Here is a 20,982-nt window from a genome sequence, read left to right as displayed (position 1 = left end):
ATCATTTTGATTCTGGGCAGCTGCCTGAAATCCTATGTGATAGCTTATTGATCACTGGGGCAGACCGTTGTTGCTGGGAGTTATATAGCACAGCTACATTTGGTTGTGCCAGACATTTCAGTATTCAAGATGGTGACAGATTAGCAGAGCTGTGTGTGGGCCCTGGAGCCTGGATCTCACCTGCGACCGTCTGCTTTCTTTTTTTTCCTTTATCCTTCTACTTTTTTTAGAGTCATAGACGTGTACATCACAGAAACAGACCCTTCCGTCCAACTCATCCATTCTGACCAAATATCCCAAGCCCAATCTAATCCCAACTGCCAGCACCTGACACATCATGCCGCCCCCAATTCACCTGACCTGCACATCTTTGGAGTGTGGGAGGAAACCGGAGCACCCGGAGGAAACCCACGCAGACACGGGGAGAACGTGCAAACTCCACACAGTCAGTCGCCTGAGGCGGAATTGAACCCGGGTCTCTGGCGCTGTGAGGCAGCAGTGCTAACCACTGTGCCACCGTGCCGCCCACTATATTCTATTAAATCTATGTAAGGAATTCGGATTGATGGGTATGGTAAGGGTCAGAGACAGAAAGACTTATCATTTAGAAGACTTTCTTCTTTTCCAGGATCTTCCACTGCCTTAATTTCCTTGAGAACCGATGTTTCCCAGTTGGTTATTTTGACATTCTCATTTTCTTATGGTGATGAGATCTGCCTTTAAGATGGATTTGTTCTGTCTTATTTCTCTTGAAGAGGGGTCTTGAAACCTGGTGCTGAGCTGTCTGCTCCATGGAAAGCAAAGTAAATAGCTTTGGGTTATTTTTATTTTGATTAAGAAGCAAGAGTGGGTGGAGTCAGGCTCACAAAGACCTTTGTGAAGTTGGGGTTTTTTTTGGAGTTGAAACTGCTAGATGCAGCTCTCTCTACTTCTGCAAAAAAAGGCTTGAGCTCTCTCCACTGCTAGATTCATTCTTTCAGTTTTTTCTTTTCTCATTCACTGAGGGAGGAAGCAAGTGAGTAAATCTGTTTCGCTGAATTTGTCTTTGCCAAGGGAAGCTACGAAATTGGAACAGTTGATGAGCTGTAATTACACTTTTTAAAGTCTTTTAATAGAATTAAGGTTATGCCAATTCTTTTTTTGTTTGTATTTTAAATATAGTGTAAGAATAAAATGTGTTTTGCTGAAAGCCTAGTAGTTTGATCCATTGAATTACATCTGGATCACAGTGTCTTAGATGTGACTTTAAATAAGATACAATGTGGGTCTAGGCTATCTCTCTGATATATATTTGAGGGTGTTAATGCAGACTAAACTACCCTGCTAAGGATCCACTGTTTAAACTGTAATGCGATTTGCACACCTGTTGTCTTTCACGGTGTCTCACACCTACACACACATGGGTGATGGGGAAAACGTATGCACTACCACTGTTAGGCAGTAGTGTGGGGATAAAGGAAAGAAGAGGAAAAAAAAACTGTAATGAAAGCTGACATAGCAGACTCCCTTAAACATTAAAGTGATATCAAAAGAAGCAAACACGATGTGAGAAAAACTTTTCCACACAGTGGGTAGTCAGGGTCAGGCAGGTTCACACAAGGCATTAAGGACGGGATTGGCTAAATAATGTACAAGAGTCTGGGGAATAAAACAGGAGATTGGCATTTAGTAATGATGCTTGTTGGAAGAACCAGCACAACTACGACTGATCAGCCTCAGTCTGTGCTGGACCAAGTCTGTGACTACACTATAACAGTACTACCATATTTTTTCATTACTGGTGCAATAATGTCTCTTACCTTGAAGGCAATCCTAGATTGGTGGGGGTTCTGGGCACTTTACAAAGTGACAGTTATATTTGTTTTATCAATGATTCAATCATTTGTTATTTGTCAGATTCTTGACCTGTCATAACAGCTTTCGTTGCATCCCCCAAATAATATCGCATCTTCCAGGTGATCAGTTTTAAGAATAACTTTGCCTTTGGGCCACTGACATTATTCCAGGAATGATAACAAGGCTTCAATTTATTCAGCAATCTAAAAGTTCTTCTAGATTTCAAATAAAAAATCTTTTTTAGCCTTTAAAATTCGTTTGATAGGTACTTTCATTGTTTAGTTATGTGCTGCTACCAAATGAAAAGGATGACAGGATGTGGACATCATTATGAATGGCCCAAAATCAGCATTTACATAAATGCATCATCAATCAAATCTACAGCGGAAGTACACCAGTAGGGATTTACATTACAAGGAAATGAGGACAGAGTTAGCTGGAATGTATTGGGAAAGGAGTTTAGCAGAAAAACGCTTGAGGAAAAATGACACACATTGAATATAATAGTTCATGGCTTACACCAAAGATATAGCTCACTGAGGAAAAAGATTTTAAGGAAGGAAATAAACCAACCACAGATGACCAAGCAAGTTAAGGATAGCATTAAATTGAAAGGAAAAAAAATGTGGTGAAAATTAGTGGTAAGCCAGAGGACTGGAAAACTTTTAAAAGCCAACAAAGAATGACCCCAAATAAAAGACAGAGAAAGTAACATTTGGGGTAAGCTAGCAAATAAATCAAAACAGACAGGAGGAGCTTCTTTAAATATATAAAAGAGATAGGCTAAAGTGAACAAAATAGAATGAAATAGGGGCATAATAAGGAGCGAAAAAAATGGCACAGGAGTTGCACAAATACTTTGCATCAGATTTCAGATTAGAAGACACCGATACAATAATAGAATCCAATTCAGTGCAGAAACAGGGGCTTTGGCCCTCCAAGCCTCACTGATTCCTATTCCTTATTTAGACCTTCTACTTATTGCCTATATGTGGTTTCTATTCTTCTGTTCACGGGTCTACAAAGATATGCCTTAAACGTTGCTAACGTGTCGGTTTTCACCAACTTCACTGGCAATGTGGTCTAGATACCCACCCCACTTTAAGTGCAAAACATTTTCCCTGCACTTCTCCCTTAAACATTTCCCCTCTCACCTTGAAACAGCGCCCTCTTGTAGTTGTCCTTTCCTCCCGGGAAAAAGCTTCTGATTATCTACCCTATCTATGCCTCCCATAACTTTGTAGACCTCTATCAGGTCACCCCTCAGCTTCTATCTTTCCAGTGAAAACAATCCAAATTTATCCCACCTCTCTTCAAAACTAAAACCCTCCAAACCAGGCAACATCCCAGTCAAATATCTCTGCACCCTCTCCAAAGCATCCATATCCTTAAGGTAAATGTGGTGACCAAAACTGAATGCAATATTCAAAATAGCATTCCAAAAATACCTAACTAATCAAGGGGCAAAAAGGAGAGGAAATAAATACAGTAAGTAAGACAAAGGGCATAATCTGTGAGTAATGGGTCACCCAGTTAGAACAGAAATGAGAAGGAATTTCTTCTTAGACAGTAGTGAATCTGTGAAATTCTTTACCACAGAGGCTGGCAAGACTGCATCATTAAGTAGATTCAAGCCAAAGATAGACAGACTTTTAATCACTAAGAGAATCGGAGTTTTCAGAAAAGGTGAGATATTGGAGTTGAGGATTATCAGATCAGCCATGAATGGCAGAGCAGACTCAATAGTCTAAATGACTCCTATATCTTCTGGATTCAGTAAAGCTTCTTCTCGGAGTTCTTGCACCTTCGAAATGTAGACAGCATAAATAGAATAAGGGGTCCTCTTCTGTGCAGCGGTAGTATCCCTACTACTGGACTGGGACGGTCAGGTTCACATCCTACCCACTCCAACGTGTGTAATAACATTTCTGCACAGGTTGGTTATAAAAGTAGGTTGTGTACAATAACTTCTGTACATTTCTGGAGGTGACTGGCAATGTGACCTTAGAAATTAACTAAATTATTTGAAAGGAAGTTGAGAAAGTATTATGGTCTATTAGGAAGTGGAAGGATATCAAGCACAAGTTTTGTCACAATTGCAGGCTGCCTCCATGCAAATGTGGAATAGGGTGTGATAACAATGGGTTTGCAATTAGACATCACACAAAGTCAGTCTCCAAAATTACAGAAGGCAAGCGGGCACAGCAACTGGCAGCCTGCCTGCCCTTTTGAAATTACTAAGTAATAAGCCATTGAGCTCATTAAAAATCTAATCCTCTGCAACTTTTCATTACTTGCTGCATTTTCTGGGCATCGGACATGAAGAGATTTGGGATCTTCTATAACTGTGCACAAGTGTGGTAAAGAAAGCCAACCACCAGGAACATGTCTGAATGGAAGAGATTCTGCTGGTAAAGGTAGAATGCACAGAACTTGTTTCTTGGCTGTTATAAGTCTAATTAATAACTTCAAAAAAAGTTTTATGAGAACAGGATGCCTTTCAACTTGTAGACATAAAGGACTTCCTGTTCTCTGTACTACCCGTCTATTGCATGAAGTGCTGGCCTAGACTCCCAATTGACCATAGATGCCTTCTTTGTTTGGCCCCCTCACTGGATGGGACAAGTTGAGATGCTGGCCACAGGACTAAATGGACCCCTCAGTTTCCATTTCAGTTCACTCAGTCTGTTGAAAGACATAAAATTCAGCCTAATGATTCATAGAAAATAACCACAAAATGACTTGCCCATTGTTAGATTCCTTAAATGATTACTGGGCCTGGAATTCCAAACACTCATTTAGACAGGTTCTCTGATCTTTAATCTATACTGTTTGTTAATAGAATACAGTAATTTCTTTAGATTAAATTCCCTCCGAAGAGTAAACCATCCAGACCCATTTCCCTCTGACTAATGCACCTAACACTATGGGCAATTTAGCCTGCCCAATTCACCTGACCTGCACATCATTGGCTTGTGGGAGGAAAACGGAGCACCCGGAGGAAACCCACGCACAGGGAGAATGTGCAAACTCCACACAGTCACCTGAGACTGGAATTGAACCCGGGTCTCTGGTGCTGTAAGGCAGCAGTACTAACCACTGAGCCACTGTGCCGTGAAGGTATAGGCAAATTTTGTGTTTCCTGTGAATAATCATCTTGGTTCCATTTTCAACATCCTCTTCTAGAGTTGAGCCCATTCATTGTAATGCCATGTTCTACATCAGCACAGTACAGTAAGTACAAATTTAGTTCAGATCACCTATTGTAGTGATTATACAGAAATTATTTTCCCTGATGCAAGTATGTGCTAGGCTTTATTAACAAAGGCTTCCAATAACACCAGAGATCTATAGTGTCATGTTGGTATACACACAAACCTAAAGTTCACATTTTATTTTTATAAATTTGAAATATAGATGGGACTTGTGACAGGAGCATGACATACTCATAAAGGCTAAGTAATGATGAAACGCCTGATTTTGGAGCATAGTTTTAAGAGACATATACTGCTCGGGGCAAAAAAAACTTGAGTCAAGGGTAGATGAGAATTCTCAAGCTGAAAGCGTTACTTCTGTATTTATTCCTTTTAATTTGTCGAGTTGATTCTGAGCTCAAATTAGGCAAGACAAATCCATTTCCATTGCATGAATTTATGTCCAATATTCATGAATACAATATACAATCAATTTCAATAAAACTCCAAGAAATCTCAACACTGATTCATTCCCACAACTGCTGTATATTTACATTTGTCTGCTTTTGATTTGTAAAGGTGATTGAAATCAACTTTGTTGAGCAGAGTTCTGAAGGCAGCCAAAAGTGGAGTTCAAAAGTTTTGCTTAAAAAACTTTTATCTCAGTTGATACGTCACAAAAAAAAGTATAACACATTTAAGCATCCACACATATTTTAAAATTTTTTACAGATTATTTCAACAATTCTTCGAGTGCACCCAGGAAGCTTTCACAAACCACATCTGTCTTAGGCTTTGTCAGATACTTTTTCCAAGTTGATGATTTCAGCTTGTCCTTCCTCCCCTAGAAGGACCAACAATCTTCTGTAGGCCTCCCTGTAATACATTGAGAGAATATACTTTCAGGATCAGATGATACAACCAAACAGAACATGACTAAACAAAAGCAAAATATTGTCAATGCCAGAGAACAGAAATAAAAGTGCTGAAGAAACTCAGCAGGACTGGCACAATCTGTACAGAGAAAAACAGACTTAATGTGTTCACTTCAATATGATTATTCATGTGTTTTCTCTCCACAGACATTGCCAGATCTGTTGCATTTCTCCAATATTTTGATTTTAGTTCTAGATGTGACTGTCATGGTGCAGATTACTTTCATTCATGGAGGAAAGAATACAGTGAGCTTTTAAACAAATTCTGTGTTTGCGAATCAAAGTGCTATTTCCTTTACACAATTAATAATAGAAAAGACATCAGAGTTTTTTCAATGCAGTCTTTTTTCAATGAACTAACCAATGGTAGATTTGCACGCTTGGTCACTTTTTAAAATGCCACTCATCGTGTTGGAGTACATTTATTCACTTCTGATGAATATAGCTAAAACATTAAGTTGCTTTACAGATGCTGTGAAATCTCTTGGGCATCGTAAACAAGTTGTATTGTTGAACACAAATTTCTTGTACAACAAATTCGTGCCCCTTGTTTACTGAAAGATGCCTGTACTCATTAGGATTCAAGTTTCAGATTAAAAGGTAGCATACTTCTTTAAACCAAATGCTGACACTTTATACTCCAAATAATTTTTTGTCTAATAAATTAAGGAATTTGAACCAAATTTGTAAAATCCTTTTTTTCTCTTCTTGTACCCAGGAGGGACAATTTGTCACCTGCTTGGTACCTCCCTGAAGTGCTCATTCTTTATACAGGACCCTAAGGAATGAGAGTTAGCGGGCTTTTTGACCAGGAGCATCACGACCCAGCATGATTTTCACTGAAATCTACCAGACTGTATGAATCCATTGAGTCCTACACAGTGTGTTTACCAGTTAAAACATCAGAAAAATCCAGGATACCAGCTGCTACTTCAAGATTGATCCTATAGCATTTCTCAGAGAAATGGTGTTGCTGGGAGGAAGTTTTAGTTTTGTGCATTGACTGAGTCAAGAAAGAGAAAATACATGTATTTCCAAGCACAATACTTGAGCAAAGTATTTTGCAAACTTGTGCAAGTGTAATTTCCAAGAGGGGACAATGGATAACATTCAGTGTGAGGAAATCTTGGGAAAGTACGCTCCTCAGCCTGACCAAATATGAATACACAGGAAATGGTATAACAAACTCCAACTGATATGAAGTGATGTACAGGACAATGCATGTAATTACTGATTCAGCAAAGAAGACTGAAGCTTTTAATTTTCAAAGGAATTAAAATTTAAATTGTTCTATATCAAAATACAAGACTACACAATACATTAGGTACATGCACTTTTATTATATAAAGCATTGCTAAACATTTCAAATATCGGGATTTTGCTTTGTGGATGGCCACAGCAAGTTACTCATGTTCAGAAATATTCCCTTTTCACTCTGAAACAATATAGCATGTTCTTAGAACACTTTCAGATCTTGGCGATGAAGATCTGAAGCTTTCGTTGATTCTACTTCCAAGGACTGAGTGCACATAGTTTCTTGGATAAGGAAGTCTAAATATTTATTTTGTACAAATCTAATGTACCTTTTAATTTATGGTTGGCATTAAACTGAACTCTACAGAGTAATTCTGTGGTTGCCATACAAGCATATGAGTCAAGGCTAGAAGTAGGCAATTCAGCCCATCGTCATTCAGTAAGATCATGGTTAATCTGATTGTAACCTCAAAATCTTATTTCTGCTTACCCTTGATAACCTTTTAACTCCTTTCTGAACAAGAATCCATTTATCTCTACCTTAAAAATATTCAAAGACTCTGCTCCTAGGTATGCAGTACATTACCCGTATAACCATTGGAACCACAATATGTTTCCTCGTTCAAGTTTTTTTCCAAAGTAACAGACCAGTTTTAATTGAAGCCATTGATATAACCTTTTTCATTATTCGTTCATAAAATGTGGGCATTTATTGTCCAACCTTAATTGTCTGAGGGCAGTTCAGAGTCAACTACATTGCTGAGGGTCTGGAGTAGCATGTAAGTCAGACCAGGTTAGGATGGCAGCTTCCTTTCCTAAAGGATATTCGCAAACTACATGAGTTTTTCCTCAACAATTGACCAACGATTTCATAGTCATCAATGGACTCTTAATTCCAGATTTTTAAAAAAAATGAATACCATCTGCCAGGGCAGGATTTGAACCCAGGTCTCCAGAACTTTACCTGGGTCTCTGGATGAATAGTCTATTTATGATGAAACTAGGCCTAAGATAGTACTGAGAACTTGGCTTACCTTTGTGAATTGTTCCTGCCCAATCCTCGCTTATGTTCAGTGTCCTTGAGTGTCTGACTTAGTGCGGGAATGAGGTTAATAACCAAACTGCAATTCAAGGCTGTTATCATCTCCATGATGCTGTACACCTGCTGATCATAGATCCCAAAATATTCCTGGATGAACTGTCTGGAGAAGTTTCAACAGTTTCCGTCAATATGTTAGGAACTCAAATGGAATGACAAGAAAATCTATTAAAGTTTTATAGCTAATTGCACTGGTCAGATCATATTGTACACTTTAGGAATTTCGTTTGGTGTTTATGGAATTGACGTGGAAATGAAATAAGGATAAGTGTTGTGTCTTAAAAGCAAATGACTTGGCAAAGGCTTAAAAAGTCATAGTCTTAAATAGTTAAACAACAGCTTTATTTGTTCAAAAGCAAAATACTGAGGATGTTAAGAGATCTGAAATTAAAAGAGAAATTGCTGGAAATACTCAGCAGATCTAGTGGTATTTTTGGAACAAAAACAGGAGTTAATATTTTGGGTCTGTGACCTTCCATCAGAATGCTTACAATGTATTAAAATGCTTACTGTGAACTGCTACATGTAGATGTAGTCAGATGGACATTTCTCTCACCACAGGAAAATAACAAAAGGAATCTATCAGCGGTAGCCAGGTTTAGATTGTGAACCTGAGTCAGAGAAAGCTTGTCAGCCACTGCATCAGAAGGTCAATCAAAAAATGTTGAGCAAATCCAGCATTTTAACCAAGGTAACACAATTCTGTGCAAAAGCAGAAGATTTTCAGGTGAAAAGGTGTAGTAAGTGTGTTTCTTTCAATTTCATACACTGTATTCACTGCTCACAATGTACACTTATCTACAATGGACATCCAAATACAAACTGGATGTGACCACAACACAGAATATCTCCTTTCAGTTCCTAAGCGTGACTCTATGCATCCAATAACTTCTCCATTTTGGTCTTAAGCTGACATCTCTGTCCTCAGTCTGCCAACAAGACTCAACATAAACTCATTGTCAAATGCTTCATGAAAGTGTTCTGAATTCAACATAATACCACAAGAAATAGTAACAGGAGTACGTCAATTGGCCCCTCGAGCCTGTTCTGCCATTCAATAGGATCATGGCTGATCCAACACTCCTCACATCCCCTTTCCTGCATTTTCCCTACAACCTTTGATTTCCCTATTGATCAAGAATTGGTCTATCTCAGCCTTAAATAAAATAAGGACTGTGCCCCCACAGCTCTCTGTGGCAAGGAGCTCCAAAGCTTCACAACCCTCTGAGAGACAAAATTCTTCATCTCAGTCTTAAATTGATACCCCTTTGTTCTGATACCCCTATGGTCTTAAACTCTCTCATGAAGGAAAACAAATCTCTCAGCATTTAGCCTGTCAAGCCCCTTCAATACCCTTTATGTTTCAACAGGATCAACCTTAATTCTTCTAAACTCCAGTGAGTAGAGCAGCATTGTCGGGTGGCACAGTGGCTAGCACTGCTGCTGCACAGTGCCAGGGATCCGGTTTCGATTCCTGCCTCAGGTGACTGCGTGGGTTTGCTCTTGGTGCTCTGGTTTCCTCCCATGATCCAAATGATGTGCAAGTCAGATGAATTGGCCATGCTAAGTTGTTCATAGCATTAGGTGCATTAGTCAGAGGTAAATATAGGGTAGGGGAATGGGTCTGGGTGGGTTACTCTTAAGAGGGTTGGTGTGGACTTGTTGGACCGAAGGGCCTGTTTCCACACTGTAGGGAATCCAACTTAGGGTCCAAACTTGTTTAACCTTATCTTTGCTCATAGGGACAATCCCTCCACATAGAAGAGCATCCTAGAAAACCATCTCCAATAAACCAATAGCTTAAATAAGGAGATCACAACAGCTTTCAGTAGTCCAGATGTGGTCTCACCAGCACCTTGTGCAGTTACAGTTACAACCCCTACTCTTATACTCCAATGTCCTTGAAATACGGGCCAGCATTTCATTAGCATTCCTGATTACTTGCTGCATATGTGCTAGCTTTCTGCATTTCATCCACATATACCCCCATGTTCATTTTGCTGCAGCTTTCTGCAATTTTTTTTCATTTAAATAATACTCCAAAAGGACCAACTTCACATTCACCCACATTATACTTCATTTGCCAACTTTCTGCCCATTTATGTAACCTATTAATATTTCCGTAAACTTCTCACAACTTGTCTTTCTATATTCCTATTGTCTGCAAATTTACCTATACTTCATCTGCTTTCTTCTTCCAAGTCATTAATATATATTATAAACAGCTGCAATCCCAGCACTGATCCCTGTGGAGCCCCAATGGTTATTAGTTGCCAATCTGAAAAAAAAACCCTTTATCTCCACTCACTGTTTCCTGCCCATCAACCACATCTCTCTCCACACTACCATACTAACTCCAACATCATGGTCTCTTGCTTTTTGACTTACCCTTCTGTGCAGTACCTTGTCAAACTTGAGTTTACCAATCCTTTGGTACGGCTCCAGAATCCAAGGATTTTTGAAAAATTACAACCAATGTGTCTACTATCTCTGTAGCTACTTCTTTTAGGAGCCTAGGATGCAAGGCTTCAGGGACAAAGGACCTACCTGTCTTTAGGGTCATTAATTTGCCCAATATTACTTCTTCAGTGGTGGCAATAGTACCTGCACTTAATTCTTTCCCAGAATATAAAATTTGACCTCCATTTTGTTTCCTTTCTGAGCAGTTTGCAGACAGCAGTACCTGTTGCAGGTTCATCCTATGTTTTATTTGTTTCTTTTCTTGTCTTATCACCATTTCCTTTGGTCCTGGATGCCATTCAGTTCCTTCTGTTTCCCACAGATTTTTTTATTCTTGCCTCATCCATTCCTTGCTCAAAACCTATTACATCTCAGGTCATTGACTTGAAGTGCTTACTCTATATCTCTCAGCAGATGCTGCCCAGCCTGTGGAGGGTATTTCCAAGATATCTCTACTGTATCTTTTAATCTTGAAGAGTCTGTAGTTACATGAATTATACTTAAATTACCTTATTGTGGTTAATCTGTGTAGTAAATCCATCCCTCGAATAATCATTTGCTGCTGACTTAAAATACTTCAGAAGGATACATGCAAAAGACATTGAATGTCCAGTACAGATCTCAAATGAACTCTATCACTTCAAATTCAGACTGTGTCACAGAATAACTAAATAATGGACAGTACGCCACACTTCTGACAGAATTAGTTCATCCACTCTTGGTTGTGCACTTTAAAATAATAGATCATATCCAGGAAAGACCCAATATAATACCAACCTTAGCAGAGAGGTCAAGTGAGGGCAAACTTGACATGAAGTTGATGACTGACAATTTTCTATTATACACCGCATGACCTCAGAGGTCAACTTCTTCACTGAAAAGAAAGGGATATGACAAGAATTACGCAATGTGCAAAAGGAAACTTTATTTAAGGTGCAGTTCTTAGATTTACACTTCTGGTGACTGAGGATATTTCTCAGCAGTGCCCAGTTCCCACATTCTGCTACTTCACTAATTAATGCAGAAAAACATAATGGATACATGACTGTCCGGCAAGTTTTAGAGTGCATGTTTACTAAATCTAAGGAAAGTTCAAACTCTGCTGCTAGAACCCATAATCTGAGCTGCAACTTCAATATGAAGGAGTTACAGCATTTACAGAGGTCCCACCTTTTGGATGAGGCAGCCCAAGCTGCCTGTTCAGATACACGTTCAAGATCTTAGAGCCAGAGATGTACAGCACGGAAACAGACCATTCGGTCCAAATCGTCCATGCGGGCCAGATATCCTAACCTAATCTAGTCCCACTTGCCTGCCCCGGCCCATATCCTTCTAAACCCTTCCTATTCATATACCCAACCAGATGCCTTTTAAATGTTGCAATTGCACTAGTCTCCACCACTTCCTCTGGCAGCTCATTCTATACACGTTCCACCCTCTGTGTGGAAAAGTTGCCCCTTGGGTCTCTTTTATATCCTTCCCCTCTCACTCTCAACCTATGCCCTCTAGTTCTGGATTCCCCATCCCAGGGAAGAGACTTGGTCTATTTATCCTATTTTATGGCACAATTTGCAGGAAAACAGTTGCGTTCTCCCAGAGTGTTAGTCAACGCATATCCTTCATGTTATCTTGTCATGTAGGACCTTGCTGTGGAAAGATTAGCTGGCATACCTTCCTGTATTTCACTAACTCTACTTCAAGAGTATTTCAGTGACTCTACTTCAAGACTATTTCGTTTGTTTGGGGTGGTAAGTGACAAGTAATGTTTGACCCACGCAAATGCCAAGCAAAGATCCTCTCCAATGAGTGAGTACCTAGTCACCTCTCCTTGACATTCAATTGCATTACCATCACAAATTCTCCACTATAAAAATCTTGAGGGTTACCAATGACCAGAAACTTAATTAGACAACCCATATGAATACTGTGGCTACTACAGCAGGTCAGAAACTAGGAATCCTGCAGCCAGTATTTCACTCTGCAAAGCCTGTCCACCATCTATAAGTGCTGTCCATCATGGATGGAATACTGATTGCTTCCCTGGATGACTGCAGTTCCAATAAAACTCCAGGAAAACACCATCCAGGAAAAAAGCAGCCCACATCCACAGCCATCCTCTCCCATCACCACTGATGCCCTGTAGCAGCAGTGTGCATCATCTGGAAGATGTATTGCAGAAAATTATAAAGCTCCTCAGAGCAGCATCTACTGAACTCACAACCACATCCATCTCGGCGAACAAGGGCAACAGACTTGTACATCTGGTGACTGAAGATGTTTCCCAACAGCGCCCAGTCCCCACAGACTGCTAATCACTAATTAATGCAAAAAATCACAATGGACGCATGACTGTCCAACGAGTTTTAGAGTGCACATTTGCTTATGCACTCTTGAATCTAAGGAAGGTTTAAACTTCAGCTGCTGGAAGCTGAACACAATCTCAGCTACAACTTCAGTTTGAAGGAATTATTGCATTTGCAGAGGAAAACTGCCAACTGCAAGTTCTCCTCCAAGCTACTCACCATTTTGTCTTGGAAATATATCACCATACCTTTTGTGTCGCGAGGTCAAAATCCTGGAACCATCCCTAACAGCATCGTGGGTGCACCTACACCAAATGAACTGCAGCAGTTCAAGAATGCAGCTCACTACCAACTTCTCCAGGGCAGATAAGAATGAGCAATCAATGCTGGCGCAGACAGCAATCCCATGCCCCACGATTAAATTTCAAAAAAGAAAAATCTGTGAACTGCTTTAGGGTTCTAGACAGTTGCCAATTCTTCCTTTCGTCCACAGTATAACAGAAATCATAGAAATTCATAATAGTGTCTGAAGTCTTTTTGAAGAAATGAAAGACTTAATAGCATCTTTAGCTCTAAATTCAAATGGAAGTTCAGTCACCAGGACACAATCTATAAAAAATGGCAACAACCATGACACATAGATAATCCAAAATCTGTTGCTGGATATTTATTATTCACAACTACTACAGTGACCTCATCAACTCTCTTGCTTATGATTAGGAAAAAAATTTAAATTTTTGCTCCGATGACCTTTGAACCTGAACTGGAGATTAGCATGAAGCCACGATTCAAACATCTTCAACTAAAACAGTCACTTCAAACAGCTGTCATGGTGGTTATTTCTTTAAAAAGAAATAAAGGAAAGGCCTAAGCAAAACAGAAATATGATGCAAGCTTCATTATTTAACTATGTGTTTTTTCTGCTTCAGGAATACGAGACACAGTGTGGTTACTAAACTTGACATACAGGATTTTATATCTAGCCTTATAGAACAGGAGGCACCAAATGCACAGTCTAGTCAAATTAGATTAGGTAGGAAACAAAAACTGTACATTGTGTAAATTGAATGGGCAGATAATCTAGTTCTGTATTTCACTTCAGTGTATTCTAAGAACGGTAGCTTATGTGATTTTCAATGCCGAATATCTAAGATATGCCCCAGCACTTAGCCTAATTTGCAAAGCTTAATTAATCTATGTTGCAATGATCAAAAATATCTGACAGAATTAAAAATACTTGACCAAAATGAATGACTGTAATACAAACTGAATCAGATAAAAAAATTCCCATAAAATCCTCATTATTTATTTTTGCTTTATTTCATTTTAGAACATGTGAGTAGGTTCAGCATTGACTGTTAGTCTGCCTTAGTTCAGATGCTTATGTGGTATGCAATAATGTCATGATGTGACAAAGGAAGTGGCATCATTTTCAAAATTTTAAATAGCTATATGCTACAAACGCTACATTTAAAAACTCGAGTGTTTTTTTCTCTCCTGAGGATACTGTTTAAGTTCTTAAAAAAATCCTTACTGTAACATAATTAGGCCAACACACCCCAAAAACAGGCGACTCCAGCTTTAGATGAGTCTATCATTCTTCATCTACAAGTGTGAAGGCAATAGAAAAAGGTCAGTGATGCACCATTTTCCCTGTTGGAATGTAAACAAAAGAAACACTGATTGCCAACAGGTCTGACTGCCTGCCACACAACTGCAAAGCAGTCATTGCTCAGCTGGGCATGTTAGATACATTATGACAGCACAGCATCTTATCCTGGGAGATGAAAGGACAAAGTAAATCTACTTGACATGAGTTAAGGTTATCCTACAGTTATATGTTTTACATCTTCAGTTTAAGACTCAACTCAACTCTCTAGTTGTGGATCCTTTATTTTTCAATTCTTCGGCTAAAGTCTAGTGATTAAAACTCCACAGTTCAAATGTTACATACAAGTTGCAAACTTCACTTCAGGCGAATGAACTAGACACCAAGCCCAGGAGCTTCCACTTCATTCCTCTGGCTTTTTCAGGGGACCTCCAACTGGAATTGATGAAGCAGGCACTGGAGCTGATGGAGTTTTAAGTTCAAATTATATTATTTAGAAACTTGAGTTTTGTGTTATGTGAATATTTTTTAAATCCTGAATTTTTATAATTTACTAATAAACTCACTAATTTTAAAAAAAACTCATGGTACAGGTCGTTTTGCTAAAATGCGTGTTTCATCAGTGCAAATTGGCTATAATGTGATTGACGAATTGTGGACACTGTTTGGATAACGCGAACTTTCTACGGAACAGGCATATCATTTTCTATTAGCAATCTTCGGCACAGTGATTTTCTCTAGCAGTTTTCCAAAGCGCAAGGTTGCAGAGGAATACAACTGTCACGTTACGGAGGAATGACCTGTGTGTGAAGACTGCTGCAATTATTGCCCATCCCTGACTGGCCTTGAGAATGTAGTGGGAGAGCAATCAACTTGTGCTATTACGGTCCATGAGGGAGTTCTTGGATTTTGACCTCATCGCAGCAAAGGATGGGTGGTGTGAACCAAAATCAGGACAGCTGTGGCTTCAAGGGGAAATTGCAGGTGCCTTCTGGGTGTTAGGGGTTGTGGGTACGGAAGGCAATGCGAAAGAAAACTGGGCGAGTTAGTGCAGTACATCTTGTAGCTGGTTCACACTTCTACAACTGTGCATCAGTGATGGTGGAGTGATTGAAGGATGAAGGTGGTGCATGCAGGTCCCACTGAAGTAAGCTATGTTGTCTTGAATCATACTGAACTTCTTGAGCATTATTGGAGCTGATCCATCCAGGCAGCTGGACAGTCTTTAATCAATTCCTCATTTCTGCTTTGTTAATGGCCGATAGACTTTGGGGAATGGGTAAGTGATTTCCTCAAAGCACAAATCTAGCCTCTGATGTGTTCTTGTAGCTACAATATTTGTTTTTTCCAGTTCTGTCTTTGGTGAATGGTAACCATCAGGATATGGATGTGGAAGATTTAGTGACAGTAATATCATAGAACATTAAGAGATGGTTAGTTGCAGATGTACAGACCCTATTGCGTTAAAGCTGGCCATTGCCTGGCAGTTCTGTGATACAAAAGTTACCTCCAACTATCAGCCACAGTCTGGATGCTGCATATCAACATTGGGCTCCAACCTAACCAGTAAACTGTTTCATGGCTTTTTAAACTTTATTTTCAGTAAATTAAAGTCAGGCTATTCACAGATGGTCATTTGACACTGTGATTCAAAAGGTGAGAGTCCCATTTTCTATTGTACAGGTCAAACTTTACCAAGTTAAATAAAATTAAAAAGAGGAAAATAATTAAGTTAGATCCTTGGAAACACATTTGAGAGAAAAAGAGGGAAAATATTTTTTTCAAAAGAAAACACAATTTTTGGTCCAATTTATAGCAAAATTGTCAACTGTCCCAAAGCAGAAACCGTACATACTTTTCTGTCCTCTATTATTTCCATCTTTTGAGAACTTCAGAGATCAACTGAATGCAACAACATTGGCGTTAGAGAAACATTTGCTATTTAACTGCTGGTTTCCTACACTAAGAAACAGCAATATGGTCTAGCAAATGCATTTGTTTTGTTTGTAGACGAAGGACAGAAACATTAAGACAAAATCAATTGTCGATAGGAGTTTGTGAGAAAAGCATACCTTGTGGTTCGTTCACAAATATTAAACATTTCAGAACAGTAGGCAGGAGTAACTTCGCCTCACTGGCTGCATCACTACTTTGGTTTCTTCTGAACAGTTCATGGATGAATGACAAGACCGCTGCTAACCGAGGAGGAGGAGCGTGAGCTCTGAACTGCATGTAGTTTTCACTGCAGGGAATAAGATATGACAAAAAGTTCAGGAGTTGCAGAAACTGCCCATGCACTCTGCAAGTATCAGTGGCTAGCATTGCTGCCTCACAGCGCCAAGGACCCAGGTTTAATCCCAGCCTCTGGCGACTCTCTGTGTGGAGTTTACACATTCTCCCTGTGTCTGTGTGGGTTTCCTCTGGGTGCTTCAGTTTCCACCCATAATCCAAAGATGTGCAGGTTAGGTGATTTGGTCTTGCTAAATTGTCCATCGTGTTCAGGGATGTGTAGGTTAGGTGCATTAGTAAGGGGTAAATGTAGAATAGTAGGATATCGGTCTGGATGGGTTACTCTTCGGAGAGTTGGTGTGGACTTGTTGGGCCGAAGGGCCTGTTTTCACACTGTAGGGATTCTATTCTATTATGGGTAGCACAGTGGTTAGCACTGCTGCCTCACAGCGCCAGAGATCAGGGTTCAATTCCCGCCTCAGGCAACTGTCTATGTGGAGTTTGCACATTCTCCCCGTGTCTGCGTGGATTTCCTCCGCGTGCGCCGGTTTCCTCCCACAATCCAAAAATGTGCAGGTTAGGTGAATTGGCCATGCTAAATTGCCCGTAGTGTTAGGTGAGGGGGTAAATGTAGGGGAATGGGTCTGGGTGGGTTGCTCTTCAGAGGGTCGATGTGAACTTGTTGGGCCGAAAGGCCTGTTGCCCCACTAAGTAATCTAATCTTAATGTTGAATATCTATGTAAATTACTACAGAGCCATAACATTCTCACTTGTGGTAATCATTTGTTAAAGAGACTGTATCACAAAAAGGATAGCCATTTCCAGAATATGGCTAATGAGTTGTTTGATATTGAAGATATTCAAAAAAGAAGCATTGTGAAATTTATTCCACTGGACAGTGCTTGGCCCAGTATGCCTGGGATGACTGAATGCCTTACAAGCAATTTTATTTTTCAATATTAATGGGTGGGACTATTTCACGTTTGAAGGCAAATTTCATCATTTTTTATGAAAAAGCATGTTAATGGAGCAGATGGCGTGTTGCTTTTGAAAGTATTGAATAACACAATGAGGCTGTGCACATTTTTTTTAATAAACAGCATCGAAAGAATGGACGATTTGTTCTTGAAGGTACCCAATCCAATACCAAAATAACAGAATATCACAATGTTTCATGAAACTAAAATACTCTCTACAACATCTTTAATCCTTGCAAACTCTACAGATGAGTGACAAGTAATCTAAAAGTATGTAACAAAATTCTCATGAATTAAGAAAGTTCATTTTAAAGACATCCAAAATAAATTGTTGAGAATGTATAATTCAAGTTCAATTGTACTTCCTGTGACTTCAGTATAAAGTTCACTTGATCAAAAAGTGGAAGTTATCAGTGAGTATTTCATTTTACGTCTCACTCCATCCATTATCTATATATCATTAGCCATTGCTTTGATTACTCCTTAAATAGACTCCTGCAGCAAGCAGACATTAATGATCAGGTATGACGCTGCTAATAATTATGACAAGATCATTCAGGCCCTTTTTATTGAAGGCTGATGATTGACATAGGACTTCTAGGAGCACAAAAGAATGTTACTAAAACAAAGTTAAATATTTTCTGATTTACTGCCAATATTCACTAAAGCTGGCTGAAAATACATAAACAATAAATTGATGGAAATCAACTTTTCAAGCAATTTACAATTTGACAAATACACTCAGCTGCTGAGATAAGAAAACATTGACTTAAGAGGATTTAAAAATTTCTTACGTTATAACAAGAAGAACTGCCTTCCTCAGAGTCTGACCTTGAGGCATTGCTATGGATTCGCAAAGTGCAAGTAAGATTGGATGATTCACAATGCCCGAACCAGTAGGAGATGATGGAAGAAAGCGACCAAAATATTGCTGAATAATATTTCGCAGCTGTTGTTTAACATATGTAGTCTGAACTGTAGTTTGTCCAATGATAGCTGACAGTCCCTGCAAAGAGAATTTCAGGACACTCAAATGAAATCTAACTTATGATTGGCTTGTCAGGCTATGTTGCTTTCGGTCCAGCTTTAGTAACAGCAGATGCCAAGATGGCTACAGGTTGCTTGCTACAGGTCTGCTCTACATTCTGTCTGACAATGCAGCCAAGACAATGTCGCCAAGATAGAAAGTCTATTGTTCAGAGTCAAGTTAGAAAAACATTTTCAGGTCACAGATGTGGCTCACAGTGAAGGACTTATTACGAAAGAAAAACTGCTTTTGTTTAAAAAGCTGTGAAGAAAAATAATAGTAAACACAACAGAAGCGTAAAAAAATGTTAATTTATGTAAAGCTTATTGTGAAATCAAATCAGCATCAATCATAAAGTTCAGATTAGGCTTGACAGAACTATTCCACTCCAGAGCTCATTACAACCTTGGTTCAAACGTGAACAAAAGAACGAAATACCATGTTATCTTAAAGTAACTAGCCTTAACATCAAGGGAGCATTTGACCAGGTTTGGAATCAAGAAGCCATGGTAAGACTTGAATCAATGTGAATGAGGAGCAAATTGCTCCATTGGTAACGTTTGTTGCACTTGGTCCTTAGCTTTATATGCCTTGGCCTCATGAGGGCACATCAAAATACTTCTTAAATGTTATTGTCTTCCAAATTTTCTACATTACAAAAATCATCTCAACTGCAGAAAATTGTTGGAGAAGTTCCCCAGGGAGGTATCGGAGGTCTAGCTGGTGTGATCTCTAGATCTCATTCTCTGTAAGCTTAAAAGTGAGGAGATTTGCTGAATATTCTACCAAGTTCCATTCCATCGATAACTCCTCAGATAATAAAGCAATCTATGCCAACACACAACAAGCCCAGGCTGGTAAAAGCAGTTAGCTGATGAGGATCAAGTAAAATTTGCACTACACAGGTAGGAAATAATACCATACACAACTAGGTAGAATCTAACCATCTCCCCATAACATCCTCCAATCATCAACACTCCAGATATCATCATTAATGAGAAACTTAAATGGACGAATCAATTAGATACTGTGACTAACACTTTGACCTAATGTAAAGCAGGTCAAAGGCTGAGAATTCTACATTGAAGGACTCAACTTGTGACTCCACACTGTCTGTCTACTATCCATGAGGCAGAAGTAAGGAATGTAATGGAATACTCACCACCTGACAGGATGAGGGCAGCTCCAATAATATTCAAGAAACTTGATACAGTCCAGGAAAAAGCAACTGCTTAATTGGTAACAATCCAGCACCTTAAACATTCACTTTCACCACAGCAACGTTAATGTGTACCATTTACAAGACATAACATGGTAATACTCCGAGGCTTTTCTACAGCACTTCACAAACTCAGATCCTTCACCTCTAAGGATGTATTTCAGTGTCAGCCAAGGCTCAGCAGCACCCAGCCTTCATGTCTCAAAGATTTATATCCAGGTCACACCATTGGACATGAGTTTAAAAAAAAGGTCAAGACTATCACGCCAGTGTCACACCTGAGGGGGTTCCACTCTGTCATCAGTGCTGACTTCAGGATGAGACATTAAACCAAGACCTAGTTATGCTTTCAGGTGGAAGTAAAAGACTTCAGGGCAATGTTTTGACAAAGAACAATGGAACCCTGGTCAATATTTATCACTCAATCAACACCATGAAAACAGATAATGTGATCATTATCACCTTGCTACTTATTGGAGATTGCTACATGCAAATTGTTATTGAGTCATAGTCATAGAAGTTGACAGGACAGAAAAAAGGTTTTTGCCAGTCAAAAGGAAGCAGCCAACTATTCTAATCCCATTTTCCAGCACTTGGCCCGTCGCCTAATATGCCTTGGTATCTCAGGTGCACATACAAATACTTCTGACACGTTATTGTTTTCCCCATTTTCTACATTACAACAGTGATTGCACTTTAGAAATACTTCCTTTCTGTTTAAAATGAGTTGAGACATTCTGAGGTCATTAAAGGCTCTACAGAAATGTAGTTCTTTCTTTCATTCCTTTTCAGATATACAAGGGCAATAGATACTTCAAAGCATCACCAAATACAAATGA

General features: G+C 39.2%; 1 protein-coding gene across 1 annotated transcript in view; it reads right to left on the bottom strand.

The window, feature by feature from the left end:
- Nucleotides 1–5,471: 5,471 nt before the first annotated feature.
- The window catches only part of mms22l (MMS22-like, DNA repair protein), a 165,263-nt gene continuing 149,752 nt past the window's right edge, over nt 5,472–20,982 (bottom strand). Inside the window, exons 21-25 of the mRNA XM_072554897.1 lie at nt 18,692–18,903; nt 16,763–16,932; nt 11,556–11,652; nt 8,254–8,421; nt 5,472–5,906 (exon numbers count right to left, since the gene is read on the bottom strand). Of these exons, the coding sequence (XP_072410998.1) occupies nt 5,819–5,906; nt 8,254–8,421; nt 11,556–11,652; nt 16,763–16,932; nt 18,692–18,903 (735 nt within the window). The 3' untranslated portion in view covers nt 5,472–5,818. The remainder of the gene's footprint in view (nt 5,907–8,253; nt 8,422–11,555; nt 11,653–16,762; nt 16,933–18,691; nt 18,904–20,982) is intronic.

The sequence above is a fragment of the Chiloscyllium punctatum genome, chromosome 3, assembly GCF_047496795.1.
Source record: "Chiloscyllium punctatum isolate Juve2018m chromosome 3, sChiPun1.3, whole genome shotgun sequence".
Classification (NCBI taxonomy): domain Eukaryota; kingdom Metazoa; phylum Chordata; class Chondrichthyes; order Orectolobiformes; family Hemiscylliidae; genus Chiloscyllium; species Chiloscyllium punctatum.
Note: the sequence above shows the minus strand (reverse complement) of the source record. Positions and strands in the feature narration are given on the sequence as shown.